The sequence below is a fragment of the Convolutriloba macropyga genome, unplaced genomic scaffold (assembly GCF_964194025.1).
Source record: "Convolutriloba macropyga unplaced genomic scaffold, txConMacr16.3 SCAFFOLD_3182, whole genome shotgun sequence".
NCBI lineage: Eukaryota > Metazoa > Xenacoelomorpha > Acoela > Convolutidae > Convolutriloba > Convolutriloba macropyga.
In genome coordinates this window covers 3,810-29,335 of record NW_027452951.1, presented here as the reverse complement: position 1 = coordinate 29,335, position 25,526 = coordinate 3,810, and the positions used below count along the sequence as shown (strand labels likewise).

Genomic DNA, 25,526 nt, shown 5'->3' with positions numbered 1-25,526 from the left:
CTTACAAAAAACCGTCCTCGGCCGTCATAAGCTGTGCAAAAAACGTGTTGGACAGATATTGCATATGAAAAGGTTTTGGCCCAACATTATACGTTGTCGATGACGTGGACTGTAACTCAATTGATTAGCGTTGACTTTGGCTTGACAATATATGTTGTGTTCGATTTTTGCCTGACAATAAACGACGTCCCCAACTTTGTCTCGAAAATAGAAACTGTTCTCGGTTTTCGGCCAAAATTTTGGTAATCGCTATCTATCAATTTCCAATTAAAATGATATAAGGTGTGTTGGCGCAGTTGTTGAGATCCCCAGACAAAATTTGGGTAGGTTGTGGAACTAACCCTAGTCAAAAAGAATTTTTTTGCAAAAAATTTGTGATTGAGAAGTATTTGGATCGACTTAAGAAAAGAATTAGGCTTGACTTTATAAGTCTCTTCGACTGCGCAGTTAAATCTATATTTAACCCGCCACCCTGAATTTTAAGGTCTTCATGAAGTCGAGGACCAGACTGGGGATATTTATATAGTTGAGTTTCAGACTGGGGATATTTATATAGTTGAGTTTAGATGTAAAGGTGAGCAGTATTACGTTAAGTGGTGCCATGAACTTGGACATGGATGACTTCCATCAAGTGCTAGACATGACAAAGGACAGTCTGGACAGCCTCAACATATTCCAGACATTTGATGAGCCAGACCGAACGCTGGATCTCTCAGGTTTGAGACATTAGCAATTATTTTCTCGAAATCTCCTGTTAATATCTTGGTATTAGTCAAATGTTTTAAATTTACTGATATTAGGTTACTATTGTTAGGGTTGTTATTTGTGTCCAGGAAAGGTCTAATCATCACCCATTTCAGTAGGTGATAAGAACAAGCGCTCCTACTAAATGGAGGGACTCATCTGGTACCTTTTACAGGTTTATTTCCGCAAAAAGTGTGTATATACAGGTATAACTGGCCTTAAATTAATGTAGGATGTGGCGACAAAGGAGGAACGATTATAATAATTAACTGTTACTTATACAGCGTCGTTGTCCTTTCTCGCCAAAATCCACAAATTAGCACAGTATTTTTTAAAACTTATATGCACTGGCAAAATACATGAACAGTTTTAATTTGTTGCCGAAATCCAAGATTGCTATCATCCCAAAAACATGGTCTCATTCGTGATAAACTTAAAATTTAGAAAGTTACCTTTTCTGCTTTTCTTGCCGTTACAACTGATCAGTGTTATTACTTGAACGATGCCGACAATTTCATATCGTGATTTGCAATCAAATCAGAAACTAGGGACAATGTCAGGTCCTGTTTATGCGCCCATCAAACAAGTTGGTGTTTCCCATAAACTCAAACATTTTTTAAAAATAAATTTCAAAAGTTTTAATTTCAGGTTGCTGATGAATAAAATTTAAACGTCTCCTAATATTTAACCTTGGATATGTAACCCTCATAAAATTTGTATCTGTTAACATTGCAGTATCTAAATTAGTCGACTCTGCCTGTAACGGATATTCTTCTATCAAACACACCGAAATAATAACAACAACGCCCAGTTACTTTCAGCGGTTTCAATTCTGTCCGGATTTAACATTTTGCAGTTAGCATTTAAAGTGAAGTGTATCAGCTATATCGTTGATTACCGATACCTTACTCGACTCTCATTTAGTACCAATAACGAGTCGTCCGGCTTGGCTGCTCGAAAATTTGTTTCACTCAGAACACCAAAACAAACCCAAATGAAACGATCATAAATTGTTAGAGTTTTTATTATTAGCTGAAATTCTAAATCAAAAATAGGAAACGGAATCATAATAAAAAATTTACTAGGCGCTTGAGTAAATGTAGACCAATTGCCACACTATTGAGAAGTTTGCTTTGTAAAGGCGAGAAATTTACAGCTTGGAATGATTAGATAGAATTTAAGACACCAGTTGGCCTCTGAATTGGTTTCAATAACATCAGTATCAAAATTATGCAAGGCTTCGATAAAACCAACAAGATTTCTACTGGCAGTCACGTTGGTTTAAAAAGGAAAATTGCACCCTTTATTGGATGTAGATATAGGCATATGAAAAAGTGAGATCAGTTCTCGTAACTTCATCCTTTCAATATAATTTTGTAATCTTGGCGTCAGAGGAAGTATTTTCGATGTGCAGAACTTTTGTCGAATTACCTCTATTAACAACAGAGTTATTCTCAAGCCAATCATACAGAATCTTATTCGTCTTGGACAATTTGTGTTTGATTTTGGTTTCTCGTTTGATAACCGGGAACTAACAAAAAGTTACCAAAACCGTTGACAAGCGTGAACAAATCAATTTTAAGTTGAAGGAATGTGGCATCACAATATATTTGTCAAGCTAATCCAATCAATTACATTATCTGCCTATTTGAATTAGTTTGTTCTTTTCATTTATAGTAAGCTCGGTTTTAACATTAACTTTTGTAATGGTGAGCAACATTAAAATCTTAAAGTTCTAATTTTGTAATCAATTTTTGAGTTGTAATTGTACAATTGAAATCACGCAATTGACATCCTAGACAATAAATTCTTTTTTCATCACAAAGAATGATGCTAAAAGTTTTTAGTGTAAACAACGCAAGCTGCTCAAATCAAAAGCATTTTTTAAGCTTTTTTGCAATAGCCCAATGGTGACACAATTGAAAATCTAATACTGAATGGTGCAATCGAAAATCAAATGTCCAAATTTTTGTTTTTATTTTAAACTAGGAACCAAAATTAGGAAATTGGTTTATAGCAATATAGTAATTAGGCCCTTGATTAACTATAGACCAAATTTCACACTACTAACAAACTTTCTTTGTAAAGGCGAGAAAATTCAAGTTTTGAATGGTTTGATGTATTTTATGACACGAACTAATAGAATTAAGTCAGGAACTAATAAAACTTACTAAAAACATTGAAAAAAATGAACAAATGAATATTAAATTGATTGAATGTCTCATTACATTTCACTTGTCAAGCTAGTCCGTTCAATTAAAAAATTTGCCCGTTTGAAATAGTGTATTTCTTTATAGTAAGCTCGGCATCAACAGTAAACTTTATAAAATTGAGCAACAGTTCGTTCTTAATGATCTAAATTGGTAATCGTTTTTTGAATTGTATTTGTACCACTGAAGTCAAAGCATTGAAATCCTAAACTATAAAGTCCTGATTCATAACGAAGAATGGTTTTATAAAGTGTTTAGTGTAAACAAAGCCAGCCGCTCAAGCCAAACGAGTTTTTGACGTTTTTTGCAAAAGATCAATGATGTAACAGTTAAAAATCTAATACTAAATGAGGGAAAAGGTTAAGTTCCAAGGTCCGTACGTGGCCAACGTCCGACTTTTTTTATAGGCAGAAACTAAAAACCAAAAAAAGGAACTGGTTCATAACAAAAGAGAATTTAGGACTTTGAGTAAACATAGAACTAATTTCATACTTCTAACAAACTCAATTTCCCGAGGTGAGAAAATTAAAATTTTGAATCAATCATACAGAATGTAATTCAAATCTAGGCAAATTAAATTTGACTTTTGTTACAATTCTGATAATCAGACACTAAAATAAAATAATAAAGACGTTGACAAGGTGAACAAATCAATATTAATTTAATTGAATGTCGCATTACACTTTACTTGTCAAGCTAATCTTTTCAGAAACATAATAAGCCCGTTTGATTTGGTGTGTTTTTTGTAGTATGCTCGGCTTTAACACTAACTTTTTTAAAAATGAGCATTAATTGTTTCTTAATGTTCTAACTTGTTAATCAATTTTTGGATCGTAATTAAAACATTGAAATCGATCCATTGAAATTTTAAACCGTGAGACCCTGATTCATAACAAAAAAAACTGCTATAAATTTTTAAAGTAAGCAATCCAGCTGCCCAAATAAAAAAATTAAGGTTTATGTGCAATAACTCTACGGAGCAACAGTTGAAAATCTAATAAAGAAGATGCAACATTTGAAAATCCAGTGTCCTTACACGGCCAATGTCCGAGCTTTTTGTTATTGGCTGAAGCTAATAACCAGAATTAGGAGATTAGTTACAATCGACAGATTCACCAGGCCTTTGTTTATTATAGACGAAATTTGACATTACTAACAAGTTTGCTTTGTAAAGGCAAGATAAATAAAATTTCGGATGTTTTCATATAATTTAGAACACCACTTGGCCTCTGGATTGGTTTCAATAACGGCAGTATCAAAACTTTGCAAGGCTTCGTTAAAACCAACAAGACTTCTAACTTCTAGTAGTAGTCACGTTGGTTTAAAATGAATAATTGCACACTTGATTGTTTGTAGATGAGGCATTTGAAAAAGTGTGATCAGTTCTCGTAACTTCATCCTTTCAATATAATTTTGTAATCTTGGCGTCAGAGGAAGTATTTTCGATGTGCAGAACTTTTGTCGAATTACCTCTATTAACAACAGAGTTATTCTCAAGCCAATCATACAGAATCTTATTCAAGTCTTGGACAATTTGTGTTTGATTTTGGTTTCTCGTTTGATAACCGGGAACTAATAAAAGTTACCAAAACCGTTGACAAGCGTGAACAAATCAATATTAAGTTGAAGGAATGTGGCATCACAATATATTTGTCAAGCTAATCCAATCAATTACATTATCTGCTTATTTGAATTAGTTTGTTCTTTTCATTTATAGTAAGCTCGGTTTCAACATTAACTTTTGTAAAGGTGAGCAACAATCAAATCTTAAAGTTCTGATTTTGTAATTAATTTCTGAGTTGTAATTGTACCATTGAAATCACGCAATTGACATCCTAGACCATAAATTCGTTTTTCATTACAAAGAATTGTGCTAAAAGCTTTTTGTGTAGACAACGCAAGCTGCTCAAATCAAAAAAATCTTTTAAGTTTTTTTGTAATAGCTCAATGGTGCCACATTTGAAAATCTAATACTGAATGTTGCAATTGAAAATCAAACGTCCAAGTTTTTGTTATCAGTTTAAACTAGAAACCAAAAAAAGGAAACTGATTTATAGCAAAATAGTAATTAGGTTCTTGATTAACTATAAACCCAATTCAGACTACTAACGAAATTGCTTTGTAAAGGCGAGAAATTTAAAATTTTGAACGATGTGATATATCTTCAGACATCAAGTGGCCTCTTAATTGATTTCAATAACATCAGTATCAGAACTATGCAAGCCTTCTTTTGAAACCAACAAAAGATTTTCTACTGGTAGTCATGCTGGTTTAAAAAAGAAATAAGGCACTTTTGATTGGTTATAGATGAGGAATTTGACAAAATCGGATTATTTTTATATAACTTCAACCTTTCAATGTAATCTTGACGTCATAAAATGTATTTTAGCTCTGTAGAATTTTTGCTGAATTATCTGTAATATCAACAGCGTTCATCGTAAGCCAATCACAATGAATATGATTTAAATCTTGGGCAAATCGATTATGAATTTCCGTTCTATTCTGATAGTCAGGAACTAATAAAAATTACTAAAAACATTAAAAAGCATGAACAATTGAATATTAAATTGATTGAATGTTGCATTACACTTCACTTGTCAAACTATCAAATCAAAAAAATATTTTGCCCGTTTGATTTAGTGCGTTTTTTTATAGTCAGCTCGGCATCAACAGTGAACTTTATAAAATTGAGCAACAATTAGTTCTAATTGATCAAATTTGGTAATCATTTTTCAAATTGTAGTTGTACCATTGAAATCTATCCACTGAAACTCTAAACTATAAAGTCCTGATTTATAACGAAGAATCGTGCTAGAAAGATTTTAGTGTAAACAACCTGCTGCTCAAGCCAACATTTTTTGAATTTTTTTCCTATAGATCAATGATACAACAGTTAAAAATCCTATACTAAATGAGGGATACAGTTAAAATTCAAGGTCCGTACGTGGCCAACGTCCAACTTTTTGTAATAGGCAGAAACTAAAAATCAAAACAGGAAGTTGGTTCATAACAAAAGAGAAACTAGGATTTTGATTAACTATAGAACCAATTCCACACTACTGACAAATTTTTGTTGCCATGGCGAGAAAATTAAAATTTTGAATCAATCACACAAAATATGATTCAAATCTAGGCAATTTAATTTTGATTTTCGTTCCAATTCTGATAATCAGAAACTAATATAAATTACGAAAGACGTTGACAACGTGAAAAAGTCATTATTAATTTAATTGAATTTCGCATTACTCTTTACTTGTCAAGCTAATCCATTCAGCTACATAATAGGCCCATTTGAATTGGTGTGTTTGTTATAGAATGCTCGGCTTTAACCCTACCCTTTGTAAAAATGAGCAACAACTGATTCTTAATGTTCTAGATTGTTATTCAATTTTTGGATGGTAATTGTACCATTGAAATCGTTCAATTGAAATCTTAAACCGTGAAACCCTGATTCATAACAAAGATAGCTGCTATAAATTCTTAATGTAAACAATCCAGCTGCCCAAATAAAAAATAGGCTTTATTTGCAATAGCTTTTTGGAGCAACAGTTGAATATCTAAGAAAGAAGATGCAACAGTTGAAAATCCAGTGTCCGAACATGCCCAATTTCCAAGTTTTTTGTTATTAGCTGAAACTAACCAGAATTAGGAGATTAGTTCAACTCGAAAGATTCGCTAGGCCTTTGTTTATTATAGACGAAATTTCACATTACTAACAAGTTTGCTTTGTAAAGGCGAGAACTTTCAAGTTTTGAATGATTTGATATATTTTATGACACGAACTAACAGAACTAATTCAGGAGCTAGTAAAACTTACTAAAACAATGAAAAGCATGAACAAATGAATATTAAATTGATTGAATGTCGCATAACATTTCACTTGTCAAGCTATTTCATTCAATTAAATAATATGCTCGTTTGAATTAGTGTGTTCAGTAAACTTTATAAAATTGAGCAACAGTTCGTTCTTAATGATCTAAATTGGTAATCTTTTTTTGAATTTTATTTGTAGCAATGAAATCAAAGCATTGAAATCCTAAACTATAAAGTCCTGATTCATAACGATGAATGGTTTTATAAAGTGTTTAGTGTAAACAAAGCCAGGCGCTCAAGCCAAAAGAGTTTATTGAAGTTTTTGCAATATATCAATGATGTTAAAAATCTAATACTAAATGAGGGAAAATGTTAAGTTGCAAAGTCCGTACGTGGCCAATGTCCAACTTTTTTTATAGGCAGAAACTAAAAACCAAAAAAAGGAACTGGTTCATAACAGTAGAGAAACTAGGATTTTGAGTAAATATAGAACTAATTTCATACTTCTAACAAACTCGTTTTCCCGAGGTGAGAAAATTAAAATTTTGAATCAATCATACAGAATGTGATTCAAATCTAGGCAATTTGAACTTGATTTTTGTTACAATTCTGATAATCAGGAACTAATATATATTACTAAAGATGTTGACAACGTGAACAAATTAATATTAATTTATTTGAATGTCGCATTACACTTTACTTGTCAAACTAATCCATTCAGCTACATAATAAGCCCATTTGATCTGGTGTGTTTTTTATAGTATGCTCGGCTTTAACACTACCCTTTGTAAAAATGAGCAAAAATTAATTCTTAATGTTCTAATGTTTTTTTCAATTTTTGGATGGTAATTGTACCACTGAAGGCACTCAACTGAAATCTTAAATCGTGAAACTCTGATTCATAACAAAGAAAGCTGCTAAAAAATTTTTAATGTAAACAAACCAGCTGCTCAAATAAAAAAATTGTTTTAAGTGTTTTTGCAATAGCTCTATGGAGCAACAGTTGAAAATCTAATAAAGAATATGTAACAGTTGAAAATCCAGTGTCCGTAAATGGCCAATGTCCGAGTATTTTGTTAATAGCTGAAACTAATAATCCGAATTAGGAGATTTGTTCATATGCAAAGAGTTACTAGGACTTTGGTTAATTAGAGACCAAATTTCCCACTACATACAAGTTTGCTTTGTAAAGGCAAGATGAATAAGTTTTTGGATAATTTCATATAATTTAGAACACCAGTTGGCCTCTGAATTGGTTTCACAAAAGACATCAGTCTCAAAGCTATGCAAGGCTTCCGTAAAATCAACAAAAGGAAATCTACTGGTATTCACGTTGGTTTAAAAAGGAAAAGTGGACTTTTTGGTTGTCCTTAGAGGAGTATTTTGACAAATTGTCTTTAGTTCTCATAATTTCATCTTTTCAGTGTAATCTTGTAATCTTGGCGTCATAAAATTTATTTTAGCTGTGCCGAGTTTTTGTCGAAATACCTGTAATAACAACAGAGTTGAGCGCAGGCCAATCATGCAAAATCTGATTCAAATCTTGGCAATTTGAGTTCGATTTTCGTTTCAGGTTTGATAATCAGGATCTAAAAAAAGTTACTAAAAACATTGAAAAGCATGAAAAAATGGATATTAATTTGATTAAATGTCGCATTGCACTTCACTTCTCAAGCTTTTCCATTCAAATAATTAATTTGCCAGTTTGAATTAGTGTGTTTCTATATAGTAAACTCGGCATCAACAGTAAACTTTATAAAATTGAGCAACAGTTAGTTCTTAATGATCTATTTTGGTAATCAGTTTTTGAATTTTGTTTGTAGCATTGAAAACACTCTATTGAAATTTAAACCATAAAATCCTGACTCATAACAAAGAATGATGTTCTAAAATTTTTAGTGTAAACAAAGCCAGCTTCTCAAGTCAAAAAATGTTTTTAAGCATTTTTCGCAATAGCTCAATGGTGCAATAGTTGGAAAATCTAAAACCGATTTCTCTGTGAGAGAAGCCAATAGTGGTTCAAACTAGCACCAAATAAAAAGTAATGAGAGAAATCGAAATGAAAAATCATTGCAATAGGTAACAATTTGGTATCTACAGAATTGATGTCAGGAAACTAATAATCACTGAGATAAAGCCAATTGAGTCAGTTTTGTTTGTTTGTTTTTTTTGGAAACAAATTGGCTAAAAACTTGATTTCTGTTTTTTTTTGTGTTTTTTGGCAAAATATACATATGTTGCAAGACAACGAATCTTTTTTGGACGCATATGATTGATTGAAGTTGCTGATCAAAATGAAGTGGTTGAGCCATAATTTATGAGAATTTCCTAAACTGTTTTGAGAAAATGAGGCGTCCTTCTCACCTTCTCACATTTTTCCTAAACCGGTTTTATAGTTTGTCTGATCATTCTTTTTCGGTCTAATTAATCATGAAACGGACAATTGAATTCCATTAGCGTCAATTAATTGACAGTTTCGTTCATCACATGAAATTATATACAAAATTTCAACAAAAAATGGAAATTCGTAGCATTTGCCGTCTGAGAAAACAAAATAAGCAGTAAAATATGGACCTTTTCTGATGAACAAAACAAATTGGACTTTTTCTGATAGCGCCCCGCTTAACTTGACTGCCCCATTTATACATGTTTAAGCATACTGTAAAGGATGAACACATTTTTACATGAACTTATTTAAACAATATTCAATAATCAAAAGCTAGCACAGCTATGGTTTGGAAGTTTTACGTATTTCACTTAAAATTTGTTGCATATAAAGTAAGCACTGATAAAATTGTCTGTAGTATATCATTTTTGATGTTATCGGCTACAAAATGATATTGAATTTTTAGAAAAAATTTTTAAAAGAAACTATTCCAAAGGTGCCTTCAATCTACTTAGACCTTCATGTTTCAATGAATCGCAAATATCGCGTATACGATTCGCAAAAACTTAGATTTTGGGGTGGTAAATTAATGGCTATATTGGCTGGGTGGAGGGTTGTGTGGTGGGGTGCTAGCAGAAAAGTTCCAACAAACTGTCAAAATGAAGAAGTTTTTTAATATCGCTCCACAATTGATGCAGGTCGTCCAAATTTAAACGTGGATTTATCTACAAGTATTACTGGTTCTCAATTTTATTCATCATTGTTGTCTTTTTTTATCAAAACAATTGAATTTCGAAAATAACCAAGATTTAGAAATGATTACATTCTTGTACCAAGCGAAAGACTAAGCTCGAGGACTTCTGTGAAGAACGACATTTGCACGGTAAAACAAATTTAACTTCAGTGTTTTTCAGCTATTTATATACTTTGTTTTGCTGCAACTAATCATGCTGGCAAAAGCCATTATGATAAAAAATTTGAATATCAAAGTTCAATTCTTTCTCGCCATTATTTTTACCTCACTATTTCATATACACGATAAAATGTACGACTTGATTATGTGACGACTGTCCGAAAATGTAAATTTCGTCACAGGCCTCCATTTTTCCTCTAGTATTGACGGATGAATAAAACCCATTTACACAATCTTGATCTTATAGTAAGCCTAGAACTTTATTGCCCGAATCTTTTTGCAATTAATTGAGACCCTGTTAATTGCCCTTTAATCCAGAGGGGCATTTCTGAAATTAATCACCAATCAGGTATTCAATTATTTCGGTATAATGAACACTATCTTAGTTATGTTGAAAAGAGTTATTTAAAACGTAGAGAAGACAGAGAAAATCGAGTAAACTTACTCGAGTAATCCGACATTGGCATCGTAATGTTAAATACACAAGAAAATTTTTTCTCTTGTGAGCGCATACATAGCTCGTTGTAGTACGGATAAAGTTGTTTGAAAAAAATGTTCGAGTGAAATTTGCGCTCTCTACTTTTGACATTTTGCGTAGTGTCTATGTGATTCTGAAAAAAACAAGGCGGCCCGTTAATGAGCGTTCGCACATGATGTTCCGACCCGAGCTCATCTACATTTTTGACTTAACTTTCAACCAAATGAAGAAATAACAAAAATAGATGTCTGAGTTTAAAACAATCGTTACACAACCTATCTACAAATTGAATTACATAATGCTATGCCTTATTACAGCGCCAATGAGATCTGACCTTAAAGAGACTACGAGACAAAAAAATAACCAAAAAAATTAACAGAAACAAAAATTTCACGGCAAAAACTGAATATCTAAATTTAAAAGCACATAGTAACAGCGTCAAATGCAGTCAAATGCAGTCATTTAACTACTCGAAATTAATTTCTCCTAACTATACAGCGGATGGAAAGTTTTCTTAATGAGACTCTGTTACAAGTCAACGAAGAGAACTATCAATGAGGCGAAATTCAAAAATTAATAAACATTTTTTTAAACCAAGAAATTTCAAAAGTCTTAAAAATCATTAGCTTTTACCTAAATAATCTTTGACAGATAACTAAAAAGTTGTTGCAAAACCAAAAGGCCTTGTCTTTGGGTAGACTAAGCCTTAGAAACGAACTAAAGAAAAACATAAAAAATTAGAAACGATTTGCGAAAATAAACTATTGCTACCATTAGAATCATTAGCTATTATCTGAATATTATGTATTTTTAATTTAATTCTTATTTCTACTAATTCAGCTGCAGGAATTAACTGAACGATTAAATCATTTTATTTGGGCCAGATTTGTAAACCATTTGGAGCTGTTACTAGGCGATTGTTCTGAAGGAAGTTTAGAAACGCAAAAAGTGACTACTCAAAAAACGTTTATAAAAACGCATATTGTCCAACAAACAAAGCATCGGCAACAAATATTATCAGAAGATATGTTATTTTTTGAAATCCGAGATACTGGATGCGACCTCTCATTGATAATAATAAGTTACAATTTGAGGTAAAGAACAACAAAAACTGAAAAGTTTGAAAACTGTTTGAAAATGTATATCATAAGCTTTAAGACTAAGGGCTATAAACTGACCAACTGATTCAGGTAACGTCAATAATTCAATCCTCAACTTCAAGTTTAAGCGGCTTGTGAGCAATTTACAGCTACATAAAGAACAAATACAGGCAAAAATACAATTTCAAGAAAAAAATTGAGCGAGAAAAGTGTCGAAGGCATTAAAAAATGAACTTTTCACTAAAAACTTTTCTATGTTCAAATAATATTTAACAGAAATGGGATTTCTATTTTTTATCAAAATAATTTAAAGAAATCAAATATGAACAAATACATTAGAACCACGAATTTTTTGAGAAAACTCGTAGTATAAACGCCATTAATTTCATTAGCTTCCAACGGAATCCACTAAACACGCTAAATGAAGCCTCCATGGGACAACAAGTTTATTTACCATTCATAATTTGTCAAAAGGCCATACACTAAGTTATTGACGACTGAGACTGACCAACAGTCCACAAAAAAAGTTTAGGATCGGTTAATGTTCAAAAAAAATTTCGAAAAAACTTTAAAAGTCTTAAGAGCCATTAAACTTAAAAGCTTTTAACGGAGGTCAAAAAATACGCTAAAAAAGACAATTGCATAAAAAAGATGTTTGCATGCATATATAATCAATAAGAGATAACAATAAGTATTAAGACTATGAAAACAACAACAAAGAAAGGCAACAACCAAAAATTCAGTAGAAGAGTGCCAGAAGAAAGTGTCGAAGCAATTTAAATCATGAGTTCTTCTCTGAAATCTTTGTATATGATACGTTTAACGCCTTCCCTTAACCAATGGGAACTATCAGTATTAGGACAATGTGATAAGATTTCAAAAGGATCCAAAAATAAGAAAAATACCCGAAAATTTCATAAAAAATATAAAAGTTAGTGGCATTGAAGTTTCAAAACCAATAGGTAGAAGATAAAACCGCTTACCAAATTATTCTTGGCTTCACTAGAAACTAAATAAAGGGATCTTGTAGGTTCTAAGAATGACTAAGAGTTCACGAAAAAAGTTTAGGATCGGTTAATGTTAAAAAAAAATTCGAAAAACTTTTTATTAAAGTCTTAACAGCCATTAAACTCAAAAGCTTTTATCGGAGGTGAAAAACTACGCTCAGAAATAACACGATGGCAAAAAAAATTTTTGTCATGCATAGATAATCAATAAGAGATCACAATAAGTCTTAAGACAATGAAAACAACAATAAAAACGCGGAAACCAAAATTCAATAAAAAAGTGCGCGAACAAAATTTCGAAGCCATTTAAAACATTAGCTTTTCTCTGAAAACTTCTTCTGTGATCCACTGAATGTCTTTTTAAATCAAATCGGATTAGAAAAAAATTTGGATAATGTGTATAATATTTGGCTAATGTGATAAGAGTTCAAAAGAAACCAATAATAAGAAAATATTCAGTTTTTTTTAAAGTTTTGAATTCTTGTTTCATTGAAGTCATATAATCATTAGTTAGAAGATAAAACCGCCAACAAAGTTCATAATAATTTCAGCAAAAAGCAAGTGGGTTCTGTCAATACTGAGACTGACTAACAGTTAACGAAAACTTTACGATTGATTAATGTACAAAAAAATTTTCGAAAAATTAATTTTAATTTCTTAACAGCCATTAATTTCATTAAAATTCCACGGAGGTTAATAAGTACGCTCAAATACGCTTCAATAGGGGAATGTGGATGTTTGTCATGCATTGGTGATCAATAAGACATCACAAGAAGTCTTATGACCTTGAAAACAACAACAAAAACAGGCGAAAACCAAAAATCAGTAGAAAAGTGCAAGAAGAAAAAGCCATTTGAAACCATAAGCTTTTCTCAGAATTTATCTGTGATCCACTGAAGGTCTTCTTTAAGCCAATAGGAGCTGTCAATTTTAGGATAATGTGATAGGATTTCAAAAGTGACCAATAATACAGAAATATTAAAAGCTTTTGAAATCTTGTGTCATTGAAGTCATTACTAATAGTTAGCAGATAAAATCGTCAGATAGATCAAATTTGGTTACAGTAGGACGGAAAAGGGTGCTGTCATCACAGAGACTGACTTACAGTTTACGGTAATAAGTTTTTGATAATGTTCAAAAAAATTTTCGAACATTTATTTTTAAAGTTTCAACAGCCATCAGCTGTCCACTCAAAGCACCAGATATGCTCTTTTAAATCTCCTTACGGAATTTATTACACTGTAAGTCAATGAGTCCATGTCATAAGACTCCACAAAATTAGTGAAACCTCAAAAAGAAATTCAAAATTTCATTTAAAATGACAAAAACTCAGAGTCGAATTTAAAAAAAAAACGAGCAATTCACTAAAAAACTAAATTGTTTTGTTCATTGGGCTTCATTTGACTGTAAAACAGTTTTGTAATTAACGGAACCTCGATATGAAAAGTGACTTGTCTCTAGGTGATTGAAAAAAAAACAAAAAATGTAGAAAAGTTTTATTATAAAAAAAGAGCTTTCAAATAGATTTCGATTTTTTTGATATTGAAGCTCCCTATGAGACCAGAACTAGTCTTTTTTATCGCCTTTAGTCTATTAAGAACACAAAATTGGCTCATTTTTTGGCAAGAAATTCAAGTTTAAAATACTATTTTTTTATAGAAAATGTCTTAATTTGAAGAAAAATCAGACTAAAAGTGAACAAATATCCCGTGTTCACACAAAACTTCAATCCTCGATAACTCCTCGAAAAAAAAACGAATATCAAAAAATCTTTTTAATTTTGAATTCTACGCTGGACCAGCTTTTTAATGATACCACTCACATGTCTCTGCGATGAATATATCGATCGGCCAAAATTGACTGAGCAAAAAAAACCCATTTGAGTATATAGTTCCTCCCCCCACAAGTGGGGTCAGAACAATGAGCCAAGGCTTACACCCTCTTGATCAACAAAATGTCTACATACACAACACAAAATTATATCGGTTTGATCGGACGCAGTAGTGCGATAGAAGAATGATCTATAATTTCGACATACTTATACTATAGGAGGTTTCACTACAAAAGCAGTCGGTTGAACTCATATGTTATCGAACTCTTTTCATGTTGTTAAAATTCTCAAAAATTCAGTTTTTATTAACTTGACTAGAGAGTTTCCCCGACAGCTGTCACGCTATTTCCTCATTTTAGGGCACCTTATTCAACTTGGTACGACCTTAGTACGGCTCGTATCCTAATTAATCTTGATAAGGGTTCAATGCAGCACCTTATTAATCTTGATACAGCCTTAATACGGTAACTTAGTAATCTTAGTACCGCCTTACTAACAAAATCTTAGTACGTTGTTTATCTAACCAAATGTTTCAAGGTCGGTAAACCTGGGTTACTACTTTCAGGAGTAAAGCTGAAAAAACTGCAGCTGCGTGAAAACAACTTCAAGGCTAAATTGGGAGACAATTTAAATCTGCAGAACTTCGAGTTTTATAAACAGCCACTTGAAAATGAAAAGCTGAATATCTTCTTGAATCGATCACAGCCTGACGAGAATAATGAAATTGAACTTGATTGGTGTGCCAACAGGTTATGAAAATGCAGGGGGTCAATTAAAAAACATTCTTCATCCAATTAAAACTCAATGAATGAAATTAGAATTCTAAGAACTTGCTGAAAACAATTTATACAATGGCGAGGCCGCAGTTCATTTCGACGCATAATTAAGTAAGAAATGATTTTAAAACGCTGAACGTTGTTGATAATGCACCAAAAGAGCTGAAGTTTGAGTTGGTGAACGTTTTAAGCTCCCCTCAACGTAAAAGCTATCCCTCTCAGCACGTTTGAATAAAGTACTTTATTTGTAAACGCTTGAAGAGAAAAATATCGACTGACAAGGAATGTCAAAGATTACGGCGGCACACAAAAATTGGATTAAACTGTCCATTCTGATGTTTGGACAGGAATGTCTGTCTACCCTCTCACAGTATGTGAGCTACTCTTCAGTTGTAAAAAATGTATCTAATAAATCATCAATAGATAAGGCATCGATTTTATTATCCAAGAACGGGAGTGGGGTTATATTGTCATATCTCAGCTCGAGGTGTCCAGACTGGAGTGACCTCTGATCAGACCATCTTCGATTGCACAGTTGCTCAGATTGCGCCTGAATTACATATCAAGGTCTTCGCTTGAATTACTCTACTCAGGTCACAATTAACATTGAATGATATTGATTCATGAGTGATATTTGAGTGTATTGAGTGTTTTGATTCTTGAACAAAAGTTATGGAACTTTTCTGACCAGGAGTTACTTCCGTCTACATTAGTCTGATCAGCGACATTTTAAGCGCACAACAGTCTAACCAAACATCGCCTAGAACCAGCGATAGTCTGATTAGAGGAAAATTTTAAACGCACAACAATCTCTTCACAATTCTTTTCAATGGTTAAAACTTAAATGAAAAATTAAAAAACGATCCATTTTTGGATATTTTCCAGCATGGGTTGGTGATATTCCCTTGACCCTTTTCCCGTGCGGTCAGACACCGACGAAGTCGGAGTTTGAAAGACTAACAATAGAAGAGACCAACCCGAGCGTTAAAACTACATCCTTTTCTGACCGTATGGTTTAGACAGTGATTTGAAAAACATTAGCTAGAAACTCTCACACTGCCTGACCACCATATTCAATCGGAGATTATCACAATCTGTGATGTTCCTATCGGAGACAATTTCATGTGCACGAATGCTTGGACAACAATCTGGACTCTTCTGGACATGGATTTCTTGAAAACTCGGACATTCGCCGGTAACTTTTCTGATCAAACATCAACTTAGTTATTGTATTATCTCGAACTGTGATGGACTGATCGGAAACAATTATGATTAAACGAATGCCTGGATAACGATCGGGATTTTTTAAAACAAGTTTTACTCGAAAATCTTGATTGTACCTTGTCCCCCGAGTTCAGTGCCAGTGCAAATCAGCGCTGATTGGGTTTAGAGACAGTCTGATCTTCGGACGGCCAATACTCTGCTCAGGTTCCAATTTACATTGAATGGTAATGATTCATGAGTGATAATTGAGTGTATTGACACTTGAAAAAAAGATCTGAAACTTCTCTGACCAGAAGTTACTTCCATCTGGTATAACCTGATCAGCGATATTATTAAGCGCACACCAGTCTGATCAAACATTGCTTAGAACCAGCAATAATCTGATCAGAGAAAAATTTAAAAGCGCAATAATCTCTTCACAATTCTTTTCAATGGTGAAAATTTAAATGAAAAATAGAAAACCAAGGATCAATATTTGGTTAGTTTCCAGTATGGGTTGGTGATATTCCTTTGAATTTTTCCCGTTAGGTCAGAAAACCGACAAAAATTGGAGCTTGAATGACTAACTATAAGAGAAACCAACGCGTGTGGTAAATTTACGTCCTTTTCTGACCGTATGAGGGTCTAGACAGTGACTTGAAATTCATTCGCTTGAAAATCTCACACTGCTTGACCACAATATTAAATCAGAGACAATCTTGATTTGTGATGTTCTGATTGGAAACAATTTTGCGAAAGCGAATGCCTGGAGAACGATTTGGATTTTTCGTTGACAAGAGTTATTAGAAAATCTGGATATTAGCTCGTATTTTTTCTTATCCGAGATCACTTGTGTTCTAAGATGGTCTGATCAAAGGTATCCCCCAGCACAAATCTAGTCTCACAGTTTGGTGGCAGATGAAATCACTGCTGAATGGGTTGGAAGACAGTCTGATCTTTAGACGGCCAGTACTCTGCTCAGAATCCAATTTACTTGAGTGGTATGGATTCATGAGTGATATTTGAGTGTATTGAGTGTTTTGGTTCTTGAAAAAATGATCTTGAATTTCTCTATCCGGAAGTTACTTCCGTCTAGCATAATCTGATCAGCGATATTTTGAACGCCCACTAATCCGGCCAAGTAATACGTAGAGGCAGCGATAGTTTGATGAAAGAGAATCTTCGAATGCACAACAGTTTGATCACAATCACAAAGAAGTTTTAAAAGGTCAAAATTTAAATGTAAATTTAAACCAACGAACAGTGTGTGGAGATTTTCCAGTGCTGATTGGTGATATTCCCCTGACTTTTTCCGTAAGGCCAGAAAACCCAAGAGCTGGCAGTTTGAAAGATTAACTACAGAAGAAACTACACCGAGCGGTAAAAATAGGATCTTTCTGACCATGTGATGGTCTAAGGATGATCAACGGACCATGTTATGAAAATCAGTTATTTAAAATTCTCACACAGCTTGACCACCATATTCAATCGGAGATTATCTCAATCTGTGATGATCTTATCGGAGACAATTTCATGTGCGCGAGTGCCTGGACAACGATCTGGACTTATCTGGAGAGGGATTTCTTGAAAACCTGGACATTCGCCGATAACTTGTCTGATCAAACATCACTTGTGTCCTGATATGGTCTCATCAGAGGTTCATTCAAGCGCAATTCAAGCCCCGGAGTTTGGTGGCAGATCAACCCAGCGCTAAATAAGTCTAAGGACAGTTTTTTGGACGACCAGTACTCTGCTCAGATCCCAATATATTTTGAATGGTATTTAATCCTAATTGATATTTACTGCACAAAAAATAAAATTCTCAACTTGACCCCGCTTAGAAGTATTGCTTAAAATGCTGTTCAGCAATTTAAATTTCTGCTTGCGTACTAGTAACCTCCATTTGCGTAGAAAGTTTCAACCCCCGAGGTATATGGGTTTGGTGGCGCTCAGCTAAAATCTAGCTTAACAATTAAGAGCATGTATACTGTTGTAGTTGTTGCCAGCTATAAATTACAAAAATATGTGATTCTGTTGCTCAGACTTCATTTTGGAATTAGTGATTTTCTACACTATAAAGAAAAATTTAGCTTGCGCAAACTCACTGACTTCAGTTTAAACATAATGAATATGAACTGCGCATCCAAAAATTTAAGTATTCAAGATATGTAATGTTTAAGAACTGGATTTGGGTTTTGCAACTGAATTGCACTGCTACAGCACTGATATGCTCTGCGGCTAAAGTGTGGGGCATTCTAATTTATGAGCGCATAAATTGTCTGACCGGAGGTTACTTCTATATTGGATGGTCTGATTAGAGGTGTCGGTCTGGACATCAGCCTGGGTGGGGTAAAATGATTTTAGAATCGAGAGGATAGTTTCTGCAGGTTTCGGAGGGGCTTGAGGAGTAGGGATAATTATGTAAGAATGTGGTTTTAATGGGAGGAATCCGCCAGATTGAATTGTGATGCAATTCTAGGCGGCCATAAAAAAATGGGAGAGCTTTCCTTCACCAGTCCCACATCTGCCGTGAATTCAAAAAGCGTGGCACACGCATAAAGTCAGAAAACCGAAGAGACGAGAAATAAAGAGAATTAGATCACCCAAATAAAACTGGGCAGGCACATAAATTCATATTTAGTACTTTCATAAAAATTCCCTCCAGTCCAGCCCACTCTTTCATAATTTTGAGAGAAAAATTGTTACAAAGAGGAAACATTTGAGAAGAAAAACTGGACTCCAAATCAAATTCAACTTTAAATTTAACTTTTATCTGAAAGAGGTAAAATTGGAATGAAACAGGTATTATTTAACAATGTGGTATTCAAAATATCATATGATATTCATTATTGACCTTCCTCTAAAACTGCAATCAGCAATGGCCAAAAAGATCAATTCACGCCCCATTTCTTCAGTTCACGAGAAAACGATTCCGACGCCAAAATTATTCTCAACATAAGACCCAGTTTTCATCAGCGATATCTCAAAAAGGAAACCCTGATAAACGCGGGCAAAATTTATAAACTCTGTTTGCCCATAAATTACTACAGAATCGAATACGGTGCATTGTCAAATGGAGACCAACTGATAGCAGAGTCGATTGCAAAAAGCGAAGACAATGACAACTCGTGCAAGGATCAGCCAACTTCAGCTAATTTCAGCGATATTGCGCTGAAAGACAAATGGGTGAAGGGACAGTGTAAATATCTCCCAAAGTTCATCTGTGAACTGTGTTTCATGCACCAGTACGGATTACACAAGTAAGACGACAAGTAGGGGAACTTTTATAGTTAATTGGGTTCTAAAAATATTCCCAATCAGAAAAATCAGTCTGCTTCTAATAGGAAAAAAACCCAAAACAGAAATTTATTGGGGTTGTCTCTACATCTCCTGAACAGTTAGGGTGTTATTTCTGGTCATTTTTGTGGGGGTTTATTTGTGGTTTTTTTCCCGAAACTGAGTTAATTGCGTAAAGTAAGTTTAGGCTCAAATAATGCATCAAACTTTCAACATGTGCCGAGGAATCACTGGAAGTAGCAAAGTTGCCAGTGCACTCAAATATCTCTCACCACAAAAAGCCTACATCTTTTCGCGGTAAATGCGGTGAAAACGTTAAATTTCTGTGGAATTACAAACTTTTGCGGTTTTGTTTTCTAAATGCTTTCACCAAAATCCACGCATTTCTTATAAAGTTCAACTTATGTTACCGATTGGAACTAGACTGATGAAAAATTGATTGAGATTGAAAATGCATTGGGAAATTAAACAACCAGGAGTTAGTTGAGACGAAGTATAAAAGCACGAAAATGTTTGGTTGTCATTTCAATTAGTTTTCAGCCGCTAACTGTTTGAATAAAGTCAAAACATGAACATATTCTATGTACATTTAGTAATTGAATGTAGAAGTTATAGAGTTTTAGATTTCAGCTAAGGTGGTTCGGGGGCCTTAGCCTCGAAATTCCAACAATTTTCAAACATAGCTCCTAAGTATTGTTTTTCTCTGAGGTAGACCTCTAAGCAACCTTAACTCTCTTAAAGACCTTCTGCCCTAACTAACTTATAAAGAAAAGTTGGCACAATACTATACTTTGCAAAAGGCAACTTACATCAGTTACCTTCTAGTACTTAGGCCTACTAAAAAATTGCATCAAAATATGTACTCTCTGTTCTACCTGCAGAAAGGGGAGACTTCGTTTTCAACGTTAAATTCGAAAATAAAACTCTGAAAAAGTGCAAGAGAGATATAATCATGTCCATACTCTACTTTTAAAACTAATCTTATGCAAAGAGTCCCAAAATGTTACATGGTTTAAACAAGTTCACCTTCGTTTTCATAGGTTACCTCTATTTTTAGCTTAGAATTCAAGGTTTCATACAAGTTTCTTAATCTGTTTAGTTGAGAGAATTTCAGAGCTGCCATTAATTATCGAAGGTCAATATTTGTCGATCATAAACAACCTATAAAAACCGCCTATGAAGTCCAAATTCACTTAGTCATTGTATTTTCATTCTATTCAAATTTGAAATTTGAGAAATAACGCAAGGTTTTTCTTAATATTCTTAAGATAACTTAATGTAGAAAATCCAATTCTACAAAAGGGTTTATGAGGAGTGGAAACTGATGCTTTCCAGTTACCATTTAATCTTAGCTTAACTGAATCTCTTCTTACGTGATCGGACTCGACCGTATCGCTGCGACTCAGGGAGTTTTTATTTATAAATTTTCGTCAAAATATAAATTCGATATCTGAGGGAGGTGCCTTAGATTGATAAAAATTTTGAAGAAACTGTTTGTTTGCTGGAATAGAAATCTTAGTTTTTTGAACATGTAATTTTGTACTAAATTTTACTTATTATAGGTGAATGCCTGTTTTCATTGTCAGCAAAATTGAAAACTCAACGTGTTCTTGTTTTAAGACCTTATTTGCAAAATACATATTGGTTGAGGAAACTGAAAATGGGTAAGAACATTTGCCCATTTGGAGACAATTTTTCAATAAATTGATGATTGCGTTTGCCGATGCCAGGTACGATGACAACGTGACCACCCTGTGCAGTAGGAACACAAGAGATGATGAGTTCAAGGGGGAGATGGTGCACTGCTACTGGGATGACATTGAGCCTGCTCCAGAGGAGATGAAACAACAGGGTGAGTGACAATGGGGCTAATAGGAATCCATTAATTCGACCCTAATTGCCACCTATGCCAACGTGCAAGACCACAGAGACATCTGATCAGACCGTTTCGGTTTAGTATGACCAAAACTGCTTCATGTGGAAAAAGTACTTCACTCGCAGATAACCTGGACACTGGTCTTACAAAATTCTGATCAGGCTGTCATGACTCGTCAATGGTCTGGTATCAAACTATGAGTAGAAGTTCTTTTGTTATCTGGTGTTTACCCTAGCTAAAATTTCAGAGACCAATGTCAGGAAAATGATTTGACCAGAGGTTATTTTTGATCTGGCACCTCAATATGGGAATAACAAATCATGATGAACAATAAATTGTCGTCATCAAAAAATCATTTTGATACGTATGCTCATTCCATGCATCATTTATTTTTTGTTGATAATAAAGTTAGATAATTGTTGATATAAATATGCTTCATTAACTCACATGACATTTTTTTTTCTTGAAAACGCGGAGAACTTGATAGTCAATAAAGTCACTTTTGTAAGGTGCCAAATGTTATTAGATCAATGTTCTTTTAAGGTGGGAAAAGCCTACAAACTCTACCGTATACAGCATCAACAATCCGACTCAAAGAGTTCTGTCGGCCCAAAGACATCAAACCACCTCCCGTCAAAAACACAACTGTGGGCAGAGGCGGAGCGAGCAGCCAGTCTTTGTCGGTAGGAGTCACACCCAAAGTGAAGGACCTGTTAGCCCAGTCCGTGCCAAAACCACAAGACATGAACGATTTCAAGCATGCAAATGAAAATGGCCAGTTTGTAGTGAAGTTGGACAAGGATGAAATCGAAAACACAACTGCTCAACACGCTGGTATAGTTTTTTTTCTTGGCACCAAAAAAACTGATTGTAGGCGAAACAGTACGAAAGTATACAATCGACCACAAATCAAGAGAATTTCGTTATATAAATATAAATATATATATATATATATATATATATATATATATATATAAATATTTGTGTAAATATATATATATATATATATATATATATATATATATATATATATATATATATATATTAAGTGGCTACCAAACTCGAGCTGAGATCATTTAAAACCCCAAATCATTATCCATGAGTTCAGCTTTTATCATGTCTATGATCCATACAGGACGAGGTAAAATGATCAAAGCAAGAAAATCGAGAAAAGTGTAATTGTGGCTGATTGTCGGTTGATCCATATATTATTGGGCGTGCTTTGGTACAAATTTCTTGATACTATATTAGAAAGGAAAGACAGAAGAATCTACTTCTTAACTTTGATCTTCTTCGCAAATTTTGTTTTGCTAATTTAAGGATCAAAATGAGAAAAATTAATCGTAGCACTTAGTGTTTATTTTTACCAAATTTTATCATATATTTACTTACCAAATAGTGTTTATTTTTCACACAGGTTTTAAATAGGTTGTTTCAGGGGTCTCAGCAATTAAGCCACAATTAAGCCGTTTTTCTTGTAATGTGAAATGATTTGGAAAACAGCTTTGTCGTCAAACCAAAAATGAACGAAAAATGGGGTTGTCAATGTACTCTCCCACGATAGAAACTTTGACCTCATTTTTGAACAATTGAACTCAGAATCAAATATTTCAATTTTTAATGATAAAAAGGAGCTCGAAATGATATGGAGCCGCTCGATAAAAACAAAAACTATTGACATAAGATTACACCATCGTTCATCAGTTTTGTCTAAAACCCGTAAAAAATAAAAATAATAAAACAGTTTGAAATCCATATTTTATTCAAAATTAAACCTTCACTGCGGAACTTAACAGGTTCATTAACTTTTAGGCATGTATTTCATTATCAAATACCGTAGCGCTCAGAAGAATCGATTGTTTCATTTGAATTAATGCCATGCTTCCAATATCATCTCAAAAAAAAGTAGCAGAACAATTCAAGCTTCTTAGCATTAGTCCTGTTTAATGTCTTAAAACCTTTTCAAGGTGGATAAAAACCATTTGATGGGTCAAAAAGTCTGAATATCTTATTTGAATAATTCTATATTTTCATTAGTTCTCCTGCCTTAAGCACTACATTTAATCTCTTGATGCCACTTTCTTTGTAGTAATAGTAACAAGACGGACGGCTCGTGGGAGACTGCGCCTGGCGAAAATTGTTCCAACAGACTACTCTTTTTTGCGCAACAACTTTCTTTGCTCTGATAGGACGAAGATTTTTTTTCGAAATCAGTTTGACAAAATTTATATGAAGCAAATATTTGGAGTAACCATCATTACGACTTTCTTTAACAAGTAAACCAAACAAAATCACAACAGACATTAAAAAACATGCAACGTCAATTTTTTGCAACATAGAGCAGTACCTCAAAAAATCGAAGTTCAGTAAGAGCAAATAGTCCCCAAGAAAATGAACAAACACAGACAGTAATTTGCAAACGAAAATTAAAGCCATTAGTTTACAAAAAGAATTGTATTTAATTCATCCGTTTTTTATCTCATTTTAAAAAGGCCCCAGATGAAATAGTACCACATGGTAGGGCAAAATCAAGTTCAAAATGTTTCTGGAAATTGTCACTGAAAATTAAACAATCATCAGAAAATTGTTGCTCATGTCAAGCCTTGACTTTTGGTAAAAAGACGGGTTAATATTAGATAATTGACCAAATTTTGATTTCGTAGAATTTATTTTTAAATTCAGCAAAAAATATCTTTTTTCAAGATTTACGTGACAATTAAAAGAAATAATTTGAAAATAAGGTTTATTTTACATATCTGGCACTGTCTTTTGTACGCCATTAATTTGAAAGAGAGTGGATTCAATTTTTTTATGAGTAAATCAATTTTGAGAATCAACTGGACAAACTACGTTTTAAAGCCAACGAAGCATAAGTTGAAAAAAATGTTGCACTGTTTATGTGGTTGCAGAGATAATATTCTCCCCTTTTGTTTTCAAATGACAAAGTTTTCTGTTTTCTTGTTACAGTTTCCCACATAAATAATGTTTTTGGCTAACTGTAGTAGTAATTAACAGTTAATTTTAAAGCTGATATTTAGGGATTTAGTAGATTGGAAGGTGAAACTTTCCACATAATTCAAAAACGTTACCTGTTGATTTTATTTGAAGTGAATACACAAAATAAAACATCCTGTAAAGATCCTTAGTTTGGATACTAATTTTATTGAAAAAAATATTGAACGGCACAAAATTCAAATTCAAATAAGTGTGATTTAACAGGTGGAAAGTTTTTTGCTCTTCCTTCAACTCTTGCGCTTCCTGTTGTTATAATGTTTTAATTGTCCTTGAAGGAAAAATTTTAAAATAATTTGAGTTGTTAACACATATATTAATTGATGGTTTAAATTCTTTACAATGCGCACAAATAAATTGCCCAAGTTTCACATAAAAAGTATGATTTTCTATTTTCCAACAAAAATTAGAGATTTGATTGTCTAAACTCTCATCTAAAGTGAAAATCTTTGGTAGTCTGTTGACTCTTTTTCATAGCTTCTGTTGATTCAAAGGGACAGTCAGCTCAAAACCAACTGCTTATAAAAATTCTACAGTCAACTGAAACATCAAGATGAAGCAACATAAGCAACATAACATAGAATTGAGAGAAAAACAATTTTTCATTGTTCCTCTCCACATTGTTTTCTGTTGTTATCAAATACGAATTTTCAACAGAATCATCTTTCAAACAAACATGGGCTTTGGATTTGAAGTTTAGCCTAAACGTCTGGAGAATTTATAAAAATGTTAATAATTTTCAAAAGAAGAAATTTCGATCTTACTTCCCTTAACTCACAAGATTTCATTAGAAAGTTCCCACACTTTGCTGTCAAAACAAGTTTCCTCCGTTTTAGAGGCCCTAATTTTTACTTGAAGTTATTTGTTCGCGGGGACAGAG

The 25,526-nt window shown here is 33.3% G+C and overlaps 1 protein-coding gene across 1 annotated transcript; it reads left to right on the top strand.

The window, feature by feature from the left end:
• Positions 1-566: 566 nt before the first annotated feature.
• On the top strand, positions 567-22,468 carry LOC142357926 (uncharacterized; the record flags this gene model as incomplete). Its single annotated transcript, XM_075409417.1, has 5 exons — positions 567-716; positions 15,048-15,231; positions 19,338-19,721; positions 21,489-21,610; positions 22,178-22,468. Coding segments are annotated over 5 exons (1,131 nt in total), but the record flags the coding sequence as incomplete, so codon positions are not given.
• Positions 22,469-25,526: the final 3,058 nt, after the last annotated feature.